Source organism: Primulina huaijiensis, chromosome 3 (genome assembly GCF_012295235.1).
Source record: "Primulina huaijiensis isolate GDHJ02 chromosome 3, ASM1229523v2, whole genome shotgun sequence".
Lineage (NCBI taxonomy): Eukaryota > Viridiplantae > Streptophyta > Magnoliopsida > Lamiales > Gesneriaceae > Primulina > Primulina huaijiensis.
In genome coordinates this window covers 11,444,330-11,462,890 of record NC_133308.1, presented here as the reverse complement: position 1 = coordinate 11,462,890, position 18,561 = coordinate 11,444,330, and the positions used below count along the sequence as shown (strand labels likewise).

Genomic DNA, 18,561 nt, shown 5'->3' with positions numbered 1-18,561 from the left:
GAAACTAAGAAACTTAAAACATAACATATATAGTGAAATTTATTAGTGCACTAATCTTTAAATTTAGACTATTTTGATCTAATTGCTGATGTAACACCAATAATTGTTGAAGTAACACTAGAAAATAATGACAAGACTTTGAAAATACTGACTTGTCAAGTTATCACGTTAACAATTAGATAACAGTCGGCGAAAGTTAAAATTTAATGTACAAAAAGCAAATTTTAAAATGTTAATGTAACAAAATGGGAAAAATATAAGTTAATGAAAAAAATCATACCAAAATTATTAAAATGTGTTTTTAGAAGTGAATTTTATATTATTATAATAATTAAAAATATCTTTAAAATTTTGTTGCTATTAAATGAGGAAAGCGACATGATGCAGACCTATATATAGCATCTATGGACGTAACCCAAACCCCAAGATTAAGTACATTTAAGTCCTCCATTTCAAATCCGGCCACTCACAACACTTTATCCTCCGTGTCACGCATTCTGATTAGCAGACTACTTATCACTGATAGGTACATGGGAGTATATATGTCAAAGTACTTATCAGTGATAAGTCAGTGGGAAAAAGAAGACCCCTGCCAAACGCATCGAAGATAGCGAGACCAAGTCTTTTTTCCCCACCACCACCTCCAATTCGACTTTCTCTCTCTATGTATGTATAGACATCGCTTGTATGTATGTATATATCGTAGTCTCTCTCTCTCTCTCTCTCTCTCTCTCTACATCTCTCTCCGATTTCTCTGGTCGCATCCTTTCTTTTCCTTTCTATCGTGTGCCCGACGGATAAAACCCTAGGAGGATAGTGAAATTTGGGCCTTAGGTTCCGTCGGTTAGCGGCTGAGATTTGTTGTTGGGGGCGCCGATCTGTTGATTTTGTTGTCTTAGGTGCGAAATGTCGTCTCTGAGCAGGGAGTTAGTTTTCTTGATACTTCAGTTTCTGGAGGAGGAGAAATTCAAGGAGTCTGTACACAGGTATCTTAAGCTTCTGCCTTTATTGTTTCTATTATATTTTGATTTTTTATGTGGTTGAAGTTAGCAACTCTTTTTTTTATTTTTTATTTTTTATTTTGCTGTTTGTCTGTGGGTTTTTGTGTGTGTACATGTGATTGAGGATTTTTTTTGACGATGTGATGGTAAAGTACCGAACTTTAGTGTTTTACAATTATTTATTTTTAAAGCCAATTAAGAAAATAGGAGAATGCAAACAGTTGATTTGGTATGATTAGTTGTTTCAGTTACATAAGTTTTATTACCAGCTTTTGCTTTTAGACGAATTTTGAAACTAAATTTATGGCAATTGATTGGTTTTCGATTATGACATTTTATTACTTCTCAGGCACTTTGTTAACATGACATATTTAGATCACCTCAGATGATGTTAAAGATTCGATTAATATCTGTCTATGGAGGAAAATGAGACAAATACATATCAAATTGAATAATATTTGATAACCTATACTTCTGTAATTGTTTCGGGTTGGAAAGAGTACGACCATGAATAACTGAATTAGAAATCCTGCTTCTGTTCGACTATTTATTAAGTAGAGAAGTTGGCGTCTTTGTTATTTGAAGAGTGTTTTTTCAACTGTAATAACTCTGAATACCTTATTTCCTTCTGTTTTAACTCAATGTGAGAATGATATAGCACTAGAATGCTTGAGTCTTGACTTCATCAATCATTTGTTACTCTATCTTGTAGGCTCGAGCAAGAATCCGGTTTTTTCTTTAATATGAAATATTTTGAAGAGAAAGTGCATGCTGGTGATTGGGAGGAAGTTGAGAAATACTTGTCTGGGTTTACAAAAGTTGATGACAACAGATATTCAATGAAGATATTTTTTGAGATACGAAAACAAAAGTATCTCGAAGCTCTTGATAGGTAAACTCAAAACTTGTACTTGGTAGTAAACTTTAAATAGACTTCCACATGATATAATTCAATTTCATTCAATTTGTTCAATCAAAAATATTTTACTTCTTCCCATTTGATAACTAAAATTTCTATCATTAGGCAAGACAAAGCAAAGGCAGTCGAAATTCTGGTGAATGACTTGAAAGTGTTCTCAACATTCAACGAGGATTTGTATAAAGAAATCACTCAGCTGTTAACGCTTGGCAATTTCAGGTAGCTTTCCATTATTAAACAGGGTTCAAGAACTCAACTGGTTATAATTCGTGTCTTTTTCATAATTGTCTCGGAAATTATTGCCGTCTTTTACTTGCGGTTTTTTAAATTTAGTATATGGTTTCTTTACTAATTTTTATTGCTGATGTTTTTCAATGGTAAATTAAATTGAAGAAGTCGTTCTCATAAAATTTCTTTGAAAACATAAAAATCTCAATGTAATTATGAATCTTCTTCATCTGTATTTTAGAAATAAAAATTTACATTGAAAGAATTTCGTGGCTCCTCTGATCTTGAAAATGTGTGTGAAGTCCGTGAATAGATAAATATGGATGACCAACGAGAAGGTTTCACTTTTCATGTTTGATCATATTACTTGTGTTTGCATGAGATCGACTTTTGTCTGTATCAAACTAGGAATCATGCTCGTGAAACTATTTATTCTATATGACAATGGATATCGACAAACTTACATGGCTGTTGAAGATTGTCTGAATACATATTTATGATTCACTACAAATGTTTATGTTTGCTATCCAACACAAGCTAAATATATATTTTCATTACAAGATTGACAAGAGCCCAACACATGCTAAGAGTTCATACCTTCATTTGAGATGGAGTGTTCTCTATTATAGATGGTGTGAGAGCCCAGAGGAATGTTGAGAAAATGACAATACTTTATTGCAATTGTTTTGTTAATCTCAAAGTGTCCTGAAGTTGTCGTGGACTACCCTTTTTGAAATCACATTGTAGACTCTTATTGATCCAAGTGAAGTGAAAAGTTATCATTTATTTGTGTGGAAATATATGTACGTATGACATTGAACAAGATGTAATAGTATTTAGAACCGAGGGCATATGCGAAATGATTGCTGGAATTGAAGCAATACGGTAGGCTTTGGTTGAGTAATAGCAGGGGCAGGAAAACCATTTACAGGAAAGAATATAAACATATTCAAAATACTCGACTGAATGAGTGATTAAATACACGTGGAAACATAAAATTTGCGGAATGTAAATAACACACAAGGTTATAGATATTCAAAGGATAAATCCTTCTCCGCACTTCTTCCATTCCTGAAAGGAATCCACTTGGCAAACTCTTGTACAAATGGCAAGACAATCCTTCGGGTAATTTTATGTCGGCCAACCTTCCAGTTAAACACTGACATCTGTTAAGCACTGAATAGCTCTTCTTTCAGTTTGTATGGAATTATTTTATATGTCGTCATGATCTGCAAAGTGCAAACTAATCTCTCATTCAACTAATCTAATTATTCATTTCTTTAATATTTTGAGCTGTTGGATTTTTAATTGAATTGGCACCTAAAACTCTCAAAACGTTCTGTAAATGTGAGTTGTCTTTTCTTGAATCTTCTAAGAATAGCTTTCAACCCTCTCTTGGCTCTTAGCTCCTAAGTAGGCAGCACTTGGCTTGTTCTGGAACGATGCATATATAGTTGCATAGAAAACTAATTGTTAGATATATCGCCGTGACATACCGGTTAGGAATTTTTTGGGATGTTTCTTTGGGTTAGTTCTACTGGATAGTTCATCATTTATCAAATAATCCTCATGATTATTTTTAAATATTACTACAAGCGATTATGCCAAACTATCATTAAACCAGTAATTTTGTTTCTATGCCCCAACCAACTGTGCATAAAATATGCTAGCAATATAACTGCTATTTTGTTTATCAAAACAGTTATGTAACGGTTGAGACCTACCAGAGAGGGATTGGATTTGATTATTTTATGTTATACAATTGTAATGGTGAAGAACTGTTGCTTTGCTGCTGATAGTTGGCTTAGGAAAAGAAATTAGGAAATAAATAGTTTGAATTGTAACTTTAAAGACACCTTCCTCGATGTCCAAGGAAGTGGATTTGTGTTGGTTATGTAGTAGATATGATGTTTCTTTTTATTTAGTTATACCTCTTTTTTTCCCTGATATGAATGACATATTACATAACTTATATAAATCGAGGACTGAGGAGTAATGAAGGAACTTGTGAGTTAAATTTTGTCGTCTAATCTTTAATTAACTAAATAAATCGCTCTTTTGTTGTGAGATTTAATTATTTTTTTCTTCAAGTTACCCATTGATAAAAGAATATGTTATTGTGGAAATTAAAATGGAAACTTTTGTTTATACTAAATTTATTAAACTTTATTGATGGCAGGGAAAATGAGCAACTCTCCAAGTATGGTGACACTAAGACAGCTCGTAGCATAATGCTGATTGAGCTCAAAAAGCTAATTGAAGCAAATCCTCTTTTCCGCGAAAAGCTTGTTTTTCCTACTTTGAAGTCCTCTAGATTGAGAACCCTTATTAATCAAAGGTATACTGGTCTCTGATTTCTACAACCATGTCATCGCGTGCTGTGAGATCAATTGCTGTTATGCCACGTGCCATGAATTTCAATCCCTTGTTTCTTCTCCGTGTGTTTATTGTTGAGAGTGGCGAACTTTTGTGCTATTTATCTTTTGATTTTTTCCGATTTTGCTGCATATTTGAAGTTTAACTTTGTCTTTGCAGTCTGAATTGGCAGCACCAGCTCTGTAAAAATCCAAGGCCAAACCCAGACATCAAAACCTTGTTCACTGATCACACATGCAATCCTCCAAATGGGGCTCTTGCTCCAACTCCTGTCAATCTTCCCAATACTGCAGTTGCGAAGCCTGTTACTTACACATCACTTGGAGCTCATGGGGTATACAAGAATGTTTGATTATGATGATGTTCTTTACTGATTCTATTTTGTCCTTGTGGTCCAATCATCAACATTTGTTTTATCTATGATATGATGCTCGCCAAATAATTCATATCCACTTCTTTTCAATACTTGCAGCCCTTCCCACCTGCAGCAGCTGCTGCTGCCAATGCTAATGCTTTAGCTGGTTGGATGGTGAATGCTGCTGCAACTTCATCTGTTCACGCAGCGGTTGTTACAGCATCTTCATTACCTATCCAGCCTAATCAAGGTGAAAACTTCTATCTTTGTCCGAAATTTGGTGCTGAAGAAGCTGAATGGTGACAAGCTTTGTTTTTTCTTTATGAGTTTCTTTCTGCAACAAATATGATGGGATGGTAATCGTGTGAAATAGCTATGGTGCTTATCGTATTTTCCTTTTACTTTTTGTATTTTACAACAGTTTCTATCTTGAAGCGCCCAATTACTCCTCCAGCTACACTTGGTATGGTTGAGTATCAGCATGCTGATCATGAGCAATTGATGAAGCGATTGCGTCCTGCACAATCAGTTGAGGAGGTAAGATTGTTGTGTTCAGAATACAAATAATACAACAAAAAATAAGCTGTTTGTCTGTTATTTGAACAATAATTTTTATGCTACATCAAGGTTACATATCCCACTGTTCGCCAACCAGTATCTTGGTCCCTGGATGACTTACCAAGAAATGTAGCTTTCACATTGAATCAAGGATCTCCTGTAACAAGCTTGGAGTTTCATCCTTCACACCATATGTTGCTTCTTGGTATTATATTCTCGTAGTCTGTGTTTGAAACAAATCTAGACCATGTTTCTCCATGTGAATTGCACCAGCTGTAATTTTTACATTGTTTATTACCAGTGGGATGCAATAATGGCGAGATAATACTTTGGGAAGCTGGAATTAGAGAGAAGCTGGGTTCGAAGTCCTTCAAAATCTGGGATATACTAGCTTGTACATCAACATTCCAGGTTAATAATGAAGGCTGAATATTATTATTGTATAATTATACCCCTTTACATATAATGATTCACGTCCCTTATATTCTGAAACTCTGAGTAGTGGTTTTTTTGCAGTACAAGTGTTGTTGCAGTGTAGCCTAGACTATTCTTTTTTTTTTTTTATTTTAAACTAGCATACTTCCAATTATTTGTATGACCATTCCTTTTGTACTTTTCAGTCGCTGTACTGTTTTCTCATAAGTGAAAATTTTGAACAGACTTCTGCTGCGAAGGACGCACCATTTGCTGTGAACCGAGTTACATGGAGCCCAGATGGGACTTTCTGCGGTAAATTTATATTCCCCAAATGCTGTGGTTAGAATAGTGTATCTGATCTGTTGATTGTAATATGTGTTTCTAAATGATGCAGGAGCTGCATTTTCCAAGCATTTAATCCATTTGTATGCCTTTGTGGGACCAAGTGACCTGCGCCAGCATCTTGAGGTATTGTGTGTGTTCTTTTAGTCATTGAAGTGTTTGGAGCAAAAGGTATCAATTTCATTGTTTCTGCAGATTGATGCTCATATTGGAAGCGTAAATGACATTGCTTTTGCTCATCCAAACAAACAGCTCTGTGTTGTGACTTGTGGAGATGACAAGTTTATAAAGGTGACGAGGAAACTTCAAAATCCATTTGGAAAGATGGTATTTAGATTCTTATCGCTGTCACAAAATGACTGAAGGATAAACTTGAAACAGGTGTGGGATGTAACAGGAAGAAAACTTTTTAATTTCGAAGGGCATGAAGCACCCGTTTATTCTATTTGCCCTCATCAGAAAGAGAATATTCAGGTATTCCATCAGAGAAGGAATATTCTTTTTTAAAAAAAGTTAAGTATTGGCTCATTCTTGTAAAATCTACATGAAAGTTTAGGAGGAAAGGTTTATTTCTTTAATGAAGAGTAACTTGCAAAATTATAAAAATCAGGTATATAAGGATTTCTGCATGAAGAATGCTATAATTTATGGTTGTCTTCTTTACTCTCATTTCTTTCCCTGTTGATCTGGTTCTTTTTGGGGTGGTTGATTCCTGTTGCAATCAATTTTAAGTTGAGGTCGTTGGAGAGATGGGAATATCTTTAACAGTTTGCTGATTAATTTTGGTCTCAAATCCCATAATTTCAAGCCATACGTCTCCTAAAAGGTTTATGTGCTGTATAAAAAGGACACATAATGACCTCAACCTAACCTGGAGATTAATTTGTTTTTTTTCCTGAAATCCTGGCAATGTTGAAAATGGATGTGGAAGTGTTTACTTGATAGACAAAGACCTTACAAAGAACTTGAAATGCAAACAATAAAGATGCTCCCAAAATTGCTGGGTAAGCAAAGAATAAAATGTATTAACTTTCGCAAATGCAAAAGCTTTGTTTTTTGTGAGCCAAACCATGCTCTCACATACAGTAGAGAAATCCTAAAAATAGAAGTGGGAGAATATTAGATTAAGGAAAAATCTCTTTATTTTACATCTCTGACCAAAAATCATTCATGTTATTAACTGTATTTGCAGCATATTCGATCCTCGTTGAAATATTAGTAGTTTTAGTTAAGTTCCTTCTTCTTGCCCAAGCATATTTCAAATTGATCTGCTCTGTTGTAGCTGTCACTACTTTTTTTGCATGTGCACTTTCTTTTCTACTCTTGTATAGGAGGTCACTTGGTTTCTACAGTACTGGAATGCAAACATTTTTGCCAGCATCTATTGCTTTAAGAATCAAAGGACATTCTTTAAGTGTTGAATAATTTCTTCTTTTGTGGCTGCAGTTTATTTTCTCAACTGCTATTGATGGGAAAATTAAAGCTTGGCTTTACGATAATATGGGATCCAGAGTTGACTATGATGCTCCTGGGCATTGGTGCACCAATATGCTATATAGTGCAGATGGAAGTAGGTAAGATACCATTTGTTACTCAATTCTGATGCATCTGGTTATGCTGATTCATGTGCTTTGTCAAGTTATTTTTTTAATACAAGTCATTCATGGACATTCTTTTTCCTTTTCTAGGTTGTTCTCTTGTGGAACAGGTAAAGATGGGGACTCCTTTCTAGTGGAATGGAATGAAAGTGAAGGTGCCATAAAGAGAACTTATACTGGGTTCAGGAAGAAGTCAAATGGTGTTGTGCAGTTTGATACAACCCAGAACCACTTTCTGGCCGTTGGTGAAGAAAATCAAATTAAGTTTTGGGACATGGATAATATTAACATGCTTACGAGCACAGATGCAGAAGGTGGTCTTCCGGTGAGTTGTAAATTTTATTTGTAATGACTAACATCTTATAATATCTAAACTATCTCCTTTATTATTTCGTGGGATACAAATTTAAGAAATCCGATTCTGAAACATGTTTTGATGCAGAATCTTCCACGCTTGAAATTTAACAAGGAAGGGAATCTGCTTGCTGTTACCACTGCTGACAATGGGATCAAGATTTTAGCAAATGCTACTGGTATGAGGTCCTTAAGAGCTCTTGAAGCCTCACCTTTCGAAGCTTTAAGATCTCCGATGGAAGCAGGGATTAAGGTGCTACATATTCTTGTTCATCCTAATCTTTATCTGAGTAACAATGTCATTGCATGACAATATTTTCCTTTCTTTTGAGCAGGTCTCTGGATCTTCTGTTGCAAATGTTTCTCCTGTAAATTGTAAAGTAGAGAGGAGCTCTCCTGTTAGGCCATCACCCATTCTTGTATGTCAAATTTTCATCGCCTTTGAATTTGTCTTTAGAGTTAATTGAAGAAGCGATGGCATGCTCAAGCTGTCAATGCCTTGTTAGATGGTTTTTTGTTCATTCTTTTTAATGTACAAAGACACTGTTAACTCGTTCTCTACACTGTTCTCGTTCTCGATTATTTTTGTTTATTTTCTGTGTTGATTGCCTGGATAAAAATAAGTAGTAATTTGGAATCAACTTGTTCTCTTACTTTCTTACTCTCATTTCCTTTGCTTTTTGATTATGAACTTCAAATTATGGCTTGTTGTTTCAGAATGGTGTTGACTCTGTGGGTAGAAGCATGGAAAAGCCAAGAACTTTGGATGATGTTAACAATAAGATTAAACCCTGGCAGTTGACTGAAATTTTAGACCCTGCGCAATGCCGCATGGTAACCATGCCAGATAGCACTGATGCTACCAGCAAGGTATCTATCTATTAATGTATGCTTAATCTTTTTGTAAAAATTTCCCAGTATATGTTACTATACTTGTTTTGTGTATAGGTTGCACGGCTTATTTATACAAATTCAGGTGTTGGAATACTAGCACTTGGATCAAATGGTATCCAGAAGCTGTGGAAGTGGGTGCGCAATGAGCAAAATCCGATTGGAAAGGTAATGGAATGAAATTCAGGTGTTTAACTCATGTTTGTCAGCTTATTTGATCCGTTTCATAGATTATATCTAAATATGCTGTTGTTTAAGGCCACTGCGAATGTTGTCCCACAACAATGGCAACCAAACAGTGGTCTTGTTATGACCAATGACCTCACAGGTGTCAACCTCGAAGAAGCAGTTCCCTGCATTGCTCTTTCTAAAAATGACTCTTATGTGATGTCTGCTGGTGGTGGGAAGGTTTCATTGTTCAACATGATGACATTTAAGGTAAGTTCACAGATTCCATTTACCACGTGTTCTGATTGACCAGATATTTGGTATTAGTAATTTATATTCTGTCAGGTTATGACTACATTTATGCCACCCCCACCAGCTTCTACTTTCTTGGCATTTCACCCACAAGATAACAACATAATAGCAATTGGAATGGAGGATTCTTCTATCCATATCTACAATGTCAGAGTTGATGAGGTAATTTTTATCTGTTCTATGTTATTTGTAACTTCTGCTATTTGCCGCCTAATTTACATTTACTAATTAATTAGGTTGCAATCTTGACAGGTGAAATCAAAACTGAAAGGCCACCAGAAGCGCATTACTGGTTTAGCTTTTTCCACTAACCTCAACATATTGGTATCTTCTGGTGCTGATGCTCAGGTTAGTTTTGTTTTATACTCTTTTTTCCCCTCTTGTACAAAGTGTTGTGCAAGTTCTTTTTTCCGGTCTTGTCAAAATAGTTTCTTTTTGAAATTTTATATGTGATTGGAATGGAAATTTGGTTTCCTTGCTTGATAAATGGCTTTATGCAGCTTTGCATTTGGAGCATTGACTCATGGGAGAAGAGAAAGGCAGTTCCCTTGCAACTACCAGCTGGCAAAGCACCTACTGGTGATACCCGGGTGCAGTTTCATTTAGACCAGGTTCGCTTGCTTGTATCCCATGAGACACAGTTGGCAATTTATGATGCCTCCAAGACGGAGCGTATACGGCAGGTAAAGAAATTACATAATACAAGGTGTTTTTTCTTTCTTTTGGATGCATTTATTATGATCTTGTGTTCTAAGGATATTGCTCATAACAGTGGCTTCCACAAGGTGCTCTTTCTGCTCCAATATCATGTGCTGTGTACTCCTGCAACAGTCAACTTGTTTTTGCTTCCTTTTGCGATGGTAATGTTGGAATCTTTGACGCTGATACTCTGAGATTAAGATGCCGCATTGCCCCATCTGCATATATGCCCCAGACAGCATTTAATGGGTAAGAAAACCATGTCACCTTCTTGGCCTCGTCATTAACTTCACAAATATTTTCAACTCTTTTTTATGATAATTTAGGTTCATGAATGATCAAAAAGCTTAGAATAAGGGACTTCATGCTACACTCGTTTAAATGTCATTTATTTTTCTTTAAATTAAACGATCTCTTCATGTTATGGGTTGAACTTTTCGATGCTGCCTTTTCTTCTCCCTGATATCATTCAACAGTGGCATCCCTTTCTTTTTTTTTTCTCAGTCCAATGTTCTGGTGCTTAAATAGAAGAGTAAATGGTATTATCTTACACAGTTTATATTTCATGGCAGAAACCAATCTGCATATCCAGTTGCAATCGCTGCATATCCACAGGAGCCAAACCAATTTGCAGTTGGATTGACAGATGGATCTGTCAAAGTGATAGAACCCTCAGAATCCGAAGGAACATGGGGACTATCTCCTCCAGCAGAGAATGCGATGTTAAACGGTAGGCCTGGTTCATCATCGATCACTGCTAGCAGCCATGCACCAGATCAGGTCCAAAGATGAAGTTTCTTTTGTTTTGCCTCTAAATTTATCACTGGTGCGTATTTAATCAGTATAGATTGTAGGTTTTCGGTCAATCTTTTGCCCCTCATCAAGTCAAGCTCTGTCATGCCTAGAAATATTCATATTGTAAGAAACGTCTGTAATTTACCACGTGTATCTTTCACCATTCTGATATTAATTTGTGCATATGTTTTCCTGTGTGTTAATTTCCTGCATTTCTGTTTGTTTTAAAAATGCAATCGAGGTAATATTTGAAAAGTGTTATGATATATGATTGATTGTTTTTTTCTAAATTAATTTTTTTTATTTATTTTTTTTAAATTAATTTTTTTTAATATTAATATTTTTAAATTATTTTTTGTTTTATTTTTATTTTAGGATATTAAATCATTGTTTGATATAGACGAGATAACATGATTAATAAAAAATGATATTTTTTTGTTTTAAGATATTAAATCATTGTTTAAATTTATTCAATATCATCGTTGCGATCTTCCTGTTCTTCGAATGCGAAATCATCATTTTGAAGTTTTTTATTTCTATATAACAAATGAAGATGAAGTTTGATTTGTTAGAACAAGTCATGACTTTTTTGTTGAACTTTGGTTTAAGTTTATAAAAAAATTACTTTTTATTTTTAATTGAAATTTTAATTTAAATCAAAAGATCAAAAAACTTAAAATAATAATAAATAAAAATTAAAGCTCCAACCGCCTAGGGCTGCCTAGACGGCCTTGTCGGCTAGGCTGGCCAACTAGTCTTTTTCTTAGGCGGTCGATTAGATCGATTCTTAGAAGAATAGGTCTCTTGTGAGATGGTTTCACGAATCTTTATCTGTAAGACGGATCAACCTTATCGATATTCACAATAAAAAATAATACTTTTAGCATAAAAAGTAATATTTTTTCATGGATGACTCAAATAAGAGATCCGTCTCACAAAAAACGACCTGTGAGACCGTCTCACACAAATTTTTGACTTTTTAGAATAGTGATATGAGTGAGTAAAAATTATTCTTATTCTTTGTTTTAAAATTGATTCTCATGTTGATACTTTAGAATTATCACAAATTTTAATTTTATGCTCTTAAGTAGTAGCACAAGTGTTTTTATGTTGATGATCTCGACATATCTATAACTTTAAATATCAAAATCAAATATTCATAAATATCAGTGAAGAATACGATATAAATTCAAGATTTATCTATATTTTTTTATGAATATTTATATAATACATGAGATTAATCAATATTCTTCAATATAAGAACAAATATTTGTCAATATTTTTTAAGAATATCAATTTAAGATCTAAAAATTTTCAATTCGAGTATTGAACTTCAATATACTTGAGAAATTTTAATATAATGAAGCTGAATTTGGGCTAAGAAATATTCTTTGCAACGTCATGCAATTGGTGCCCAATCAGTTTAACTCTCCGCTCATCTGTGTATTCGAATGAATCAAACAGCATCTCAATATCATCTAGCCAACTCTCACAATCAACAGATCTCTCAGTTCCTTCCAGAGTTGGCGGTTTAAATGACTGAAATCTCTTCAACAGGGTTTCCATCGGTGTTGCTGTCACATCCATCGGATTCGCAGAGGTACTGCCTTGTTCGAGGATTCTTAGAGGAGGCATATCTGATTATCAAAAGGGTTAGCAATCATAATTGACGAATCTGTCTCAGTCCCCTTCTGATCATTTTACCTCTGATCCAGAATCGGTTCTGATTCATTCTCACTAATACAGGTTATCAATCAAATCAGATAATCAGGTAAACATGTATATTCCAAAGCAGTAAACATGCTAGCACACAGAAGGAGGAAAGAAAACTCAATCTACCTCGCTCACTAGCTTTTATCTGAGGCTAAAGGAACCTACTGCTCTGATACCACTTGCTGTGAGGACCCGGACGCCAATTCATTTCTTAATCATTCTTGGGAATAATGGGATCAATTAAATCAATTGGGTCTACAATTTTTTTTTAAAATACCATGCGGAACATAATGTAATCAATATGATATACATATCACAAGTTAAAAGTACAAGTCTTATACAACATAGATCCATATCAAACTAGGGTTCAACAACTACATATCAATTGATGAAACCTTTGCTAATCTTGTTCTCTCATCCTCTTCTTGACCCTGATCATGTCCCACCTGTTGTCATGCACACATACAGACACAACAACAGCCGGATAACTCCGGTGATAATAATATTCCCAGTATAAACAATGTGTACACGCAATCATATGAATCGATATAAAAGCATGCAACAGATATCAATAACATGTATCATAATCTGAAAGACATGAATCAATACAAAACTGTAAATAAACTCGTAACTCAACATCAAAGACTCAACTCATGTCTAATCAAGAGATCCCGATTCCTGGACATTGGCATAGGATACCGAATCTCCGCAATAGAAGCAGATCCGCTCCTACGCAACATCGATATAAACCAAGCATCCAGTGTCTTGGCAAATCCGCCAAAGACTTGGCACCTCCGCCATTGACTAGGCATCTCCGCCCTGACTCAATACATGCTTTGCTATAACTCAATAGACTAAGCATATCAATCTCATAACTTGCAAACTTCAATGCAATAAAATAAGTATGTGATTTAGGGAAACTCAAGTCAGATCTAACTCGAGTTATATCCTCCCGGTTCAACATTGATTTATACCTTTCATTGTTCAGTTGAAACCGTTGTTTCTTCTTCTATCGGTTTCAAAGGAAGTCTCGATGCCGAAGCTGTCAATACTAATATGAAATGACAATGTCGAGTAGCACAATATCAACATATCAGTCCATGTCAGACATGTAAGGATCAATATTCACTCTCGGTACATTTTTTTGACAGTATAACGGCGTCATTTCGATATACCGACAACTCAATCATCAATCGAGTCAATATCACAACATCATATAAATCTCATAACCTCAATTTGTACCATAATCTGATACCAAATCCGTATAATCTCAATCAAATCAACTCTGAAAAATCATAACAATTTCATACGGTATTTGTTCTTCAATTCGGTTTCGATTATACGATGTATAATATCTCAAGAACACCATATATCAATCATATCTGATTCCTTCAATATCATATTTTCAAAACATAAGAAAACTTACGTCCTTGTGTAGCCGTTGTCGAGAGGAGCATGGTACTGTGTCCGGATCGCAAATCAGACAGGCGGATCTTGAACAAGCAAATTTCTAAGAAATAAAAGGCGTAGGGATTTCTTCTCGGTTGTTGGAGCTGAATTCTGAAGAAATGAAGATTATCATCTTATATATGCATGGCTAGGACCAAGTGGCTCCTCCTTTGAGCTGCACGTCTAGCGCATATGCGCGACCTTCCTCGGCGCATATGCGCTAGACCTACTGTCTCGACATATCGGAAGTCATCAGCTCGCGCATATGCGTGCACCACCTCCGCGCACATGCGCGACATTCTCTGGACTCGGCATTGTCAAGTGCACCTGCTCGCGCATATGCGCGCCCACTCTTCGCGCATATGCGCGAGACCTACTGTCTCTGCAATAGTCTTCCCGCACAGCTCGCCGCATATGCGTGTCTCTCTCTCACGCATATGCGCGGGGTTCTCTGCCGGCCTCGCACATACGATATCACATGTACCTCAAATCAAATCTCGGAGGGGTATGTCTATAATCGCAACAATTCAGAATCGTTAATCTCAAATTAACAAAATCGAATCTCGGGCATTACCTTTCTCCCCCTCTAAGACACGATTTCGTCCTCGAAATCATACACAATCAAATCATATACACTAAGAAATATATAACAGAAGCTAAACAGGAAACTCACATTAGTGAAATAATTCTGGGAATTTCTGTCTCGTGTCTGCTTCAGTCTCCTAGGTAGCTTCTTCAATGCCATGTCGACTCCACTGAACCTTCACAAGCGGAATAGTCTTCGTTCTGAGCTGTTTTTCTTTACGATCAAGAATCTGGATCGGCTTCTCAAATTAACTCAGAGTTTCATCAAGTTCGGCATCGTCTGGCTGAAGAATATGTGAAGCATCGGGAATGTACTTCTGCAATAAAGACACATGAAAGACATCATGTATTCCAGATAAAGAAGACGGTAATGCGAGTCGATAGGCGCAATCTCCTATCTTCTCGAGAATCTCATACGGCCCAATATATCGTGGAGACAATTTCCCTTTCTTGCCAAATCTGACAACGCCTCTGAAAGGTGAAATCTTCAAAAATACTCTGTATCCTGCCTCAAATACCAACGGTCTGCGTCGCACATTGGCATATTTGGCTTGTCTATCTTGAGCTATTCTCATTCTCTGTCGAATCAACTTCACCTTCTCTGTCATATCTCGGATCATATCAGGTCCAATCTCAGGTACCTCAGACATATCATCCCAATAAAGAGGGGATCTACACTTCTGACCGTGCAACGCTTCAAACGGTGTCATCTCTATACTCGTCTGATAGCTGTTGTTGTACGAAAATTCACAAAGTGGCAAAGAATCTTGCCAACTAGTGCCAAAATCTAGCACCACAGCTCTCAGCATATCCTCCAGTGTCTGGATAGTCTACTCTGACTGTCCATCGGTCTGAGGATGATATGCGGTACTCAGATGTAACTTCGTACCGAGAGCCTGCTGCAAACTGTGCCAAAAGTGCGAAGTAAACCGAGGATCACGGTCTGATACAATCGACTTCGGCACTACATGCAATCTGACCACTTCTCTGACATAGATTTCTGCCATCTGCTCATGTCTGTACGTCATCTTGTACGGAATAAAACATGCTGATTTGGTCAATCTGGAGGAACGTGGTAGCTTCGTCACAAAATCCATAAAAATGTGATCCCATTTCCACTCAGGAATAGACAAGCTATGTAACAAACCTCCTGGTTTCTTTCTTTCGGCTTTCACCTGTTGGCAATTCAGACATCTGGTTACAAACTCTGCAATATCTGCTTTCATCTGTTTTCCCCAGAACTGTCTTTTCAAATCGTTATACATCTTTCTACCACCAAGATGAAAACTGAATCGACTACAGTGTGCTTCTCACAATATCTGTTGCTTCAAATCTGAAAAATCTGGCACAACAAGACGATTATTCACATATAAGACACTGTCACGAAACTGATAATCGGATTGATGTCCTGCTCTGATAATCAAAATCGAGTTCTGAACATTCTGATCAACTTTCTGAGCTTTTTTAATTCTCAAAATCAGCTCGGGTTCGACTTGGATAGCACACAATCTCAGTGGCCTACAATCTGTCTCAAATACCAATCCAGAAAAACAGCAATCTTCTATCAAATGTGAAACACCAATCGTCGACAAGGATAAAGAACATACCTTACGACTCAGTGCATCAGCTGCTGCATTAGACTTCCCTAGATAATATTTGATTTCACAATCAAAGTCTTTCAATAAATCAAGCCATCTTCGTTGCCTCATATTCAGTTCTTACAGTGAAAACAAATACTTAAGACTCTTGTGATCAGAATAAATTTCAAACTTTTCACCGTAAAGGTAATACCGCCAAATTTTTAATGCAAATACAATCGCAGCCAATTCAAGATCATGAATCGGGTAGCGAGTCTCATGTGGCTTTAGCTGTCTCGAAGCATAAGCAATGACATGGCCTCGCTGCATCAAAACACAATTCAATTCTCGGTGAGAAGCATCACAATAAACAACAAAATCACCAGTACCTGACGGAATAGTCAACACCGGAGCACTGGTCAATCTCTTCTTCAAATCCAAGAAATTGGATTCACATTCCTCGGACCAAACAAATGGTACATTCTTCTGCGTCAGCTGAGTAATAGGTCTAGCAAAACTAGAGAAATCTCTGATAAACCGACGATAATATCCTGTCAAACCCATAAAGCTGCGTATCTCTGGTACAGATGTCGGTCTCGGCCAACTAATCACAGCCTCGACTTTGCTAGGATCAACAAAAATCCCATCTCCAGATATAATGTGACCCAAAAATACAACATGTCTCAACAAAAACTCACATTTCGACAGCTTAGCATACAGTTTCTTAGTTCTCATAATCTTCAATACAGTTCTCAAATGCTCAGCATGATTAATCATATTCTTCGAATATATCAGGATATCATCGATAAATATAATCACAAAATCATCGAGATATTTCTGGAATATACGGTTCATCAAATCCATAAATACAGCTGGAGCATTTGTTAAACCAAACGGCATGACAATAAACTCATAATGTCCATACCTGGTTCTGAAAGCTGTCTTGGAGATATCAGAATCCATGACTCTCAACTGATGATATCCAGATCTCAGATCGATCTTGGAATAAACAGAAGAACCCTGCAACTGACCAAATAAATCATCGATACGAGGCAAATGATATTTATTCTTTACCGTAGCCTTGTTTAGTTGCCGGTAGTCAATGCAAAGTCTCATTGACCCGTCCTTCTTTCTAACAAACAGTACTGGAGCACCCCAAGGAGAAACACTCGGTCTGATGTACCCCTTGGCCAGTAAATCTTCTAACTGCTCTTTCAACTCTTTCAATTCTATCGGTGCCATTCTGTACGGTGCTCTAAAAATAGGTGCTGTACTTGGCACAAGTTCAATGTTGAAGTCTATCTCTCTGACTGGAGGCAAACCTGGAATCTCATTTGGAAAGACATCATCAAACTCACATACCACTGGCAAATCAGCCAATGATGAGCTCGATTTCAGTACGTCAACTGAATATACGAGGAATCTCTCTACTCTTTTCTGTAATAATCGAGTCATCGATAACGCATATATCAAAGGAATTCTAGCTCTAGAACCCTTACCGTAGAATTTTCATTCATCGGCCATATTAGGTCTGAATTTCACAATCTTATGAAAACAATCTACGGTAGCTCTGTACTTGGTCAGCAGATCAATACCGACAATACAGTCAAAATCAGACAACCCAAGTACAATACAATCTAACTCAATCTCATGGTCATCATACTATAGCATACAAGGTTTAACAGAATTCACTGATATCAATCCTGTCCCCAAAGGAGAAGAGACAGAAACTACAGCAGATAAAAACTCAACAGGAAACGCATGAATCAATGCAAATCTCTCCGAAATAAATGTATGGGATGCACTTGTATCTATCAATACATATGCAAGATAACCACAAAGAGTACAACTACCTGCAAAAACATCATCTGGTGCTTCCTGTGCCTGTTCCTCAGTCAATGCAAATACTCGGGCCTGCTGTCTAGGAGGCTGGCAAATCGTCTGGCTTCCTCCTGGCCTTGGCTGTGACTGAGTAGGGGCTGGCTGGAATGAGTGAACAGCAGATGCTCGTCTATCAGGCTGTGCCCCTGATCCAGCTGATTCTGCTCCCTGGGATCCCTGGGAACCTCTCTGTGGACATACTCTAGCAAAATGTCCCTGCTGTCTGCAGATGCGGCAACTACCAAGTATTCCTTGGCATTGCTCTGTGGGATGTCTCCCTCCACAAGTCCTGCAATAATCCCCGGTATAACTCTGTCTGGAACCACTTGAGCTAGAAGAACTG

The 18,561-nt window shown here is 36.7% G+C and overlaps 1 protein-coding gene across 2 annotated transcripts; it reads left to right on the top strand.

The window, feature by feature from the left end:
* Positions 1-616: 616 nt before the first annotated feature.
* Positions 617-11,216, top strand: LOC140973516 (topless-related protein 3-like). Of its 2 annotated transcripts, none has more exons than XM_073436382.1 (25): positions 617-986; positions 1,714-1,893; positions 2,026-2,139; positions 4,328-4,486; positions 4,684-4,858; positions 4,997-5,129; positions 5,334-5,416; positions 5,507-5,642; positions 5,739-5,848; positions 6,097-6,166; positions 6,249-6,322; positions 6,392-6,487; positions 6,578-6,670; positions 7,643-7,770; positions 7,885-8,119; positions 8,237-8,401; positions 8,484-8,567; positions 8,866-9,018; positions 9,097-9,207; positions 9,298-9,477; positions 9,553-9,681; positions 9,772-9,867; positions 10,020-10,202; positions 10,292-10,467; positions 10,791-11,216. In XM_073436382.1, the coding sequence occupies exons 1-25, from the start codon at positions 907-909 to the stop codon at positions 11,008-11,010; spliced, it is 3,363 nt and encodes a 1,120-aa protein (XP_073292483.1). In that variant the 5' UTR covers positions 617-906; the 3' UTR covers positions 11,011-11,216. The 2 variants fall into 2 exon arrangements, with proteins under 2 accessions (XP_073292483.1, XP_073292482.1); XM_073436381.1 differs by having other exon boundaries at positions 5,301-5,416.
* Positions 11,217-18,561: the final 7,345 nt, after the last annotated feature.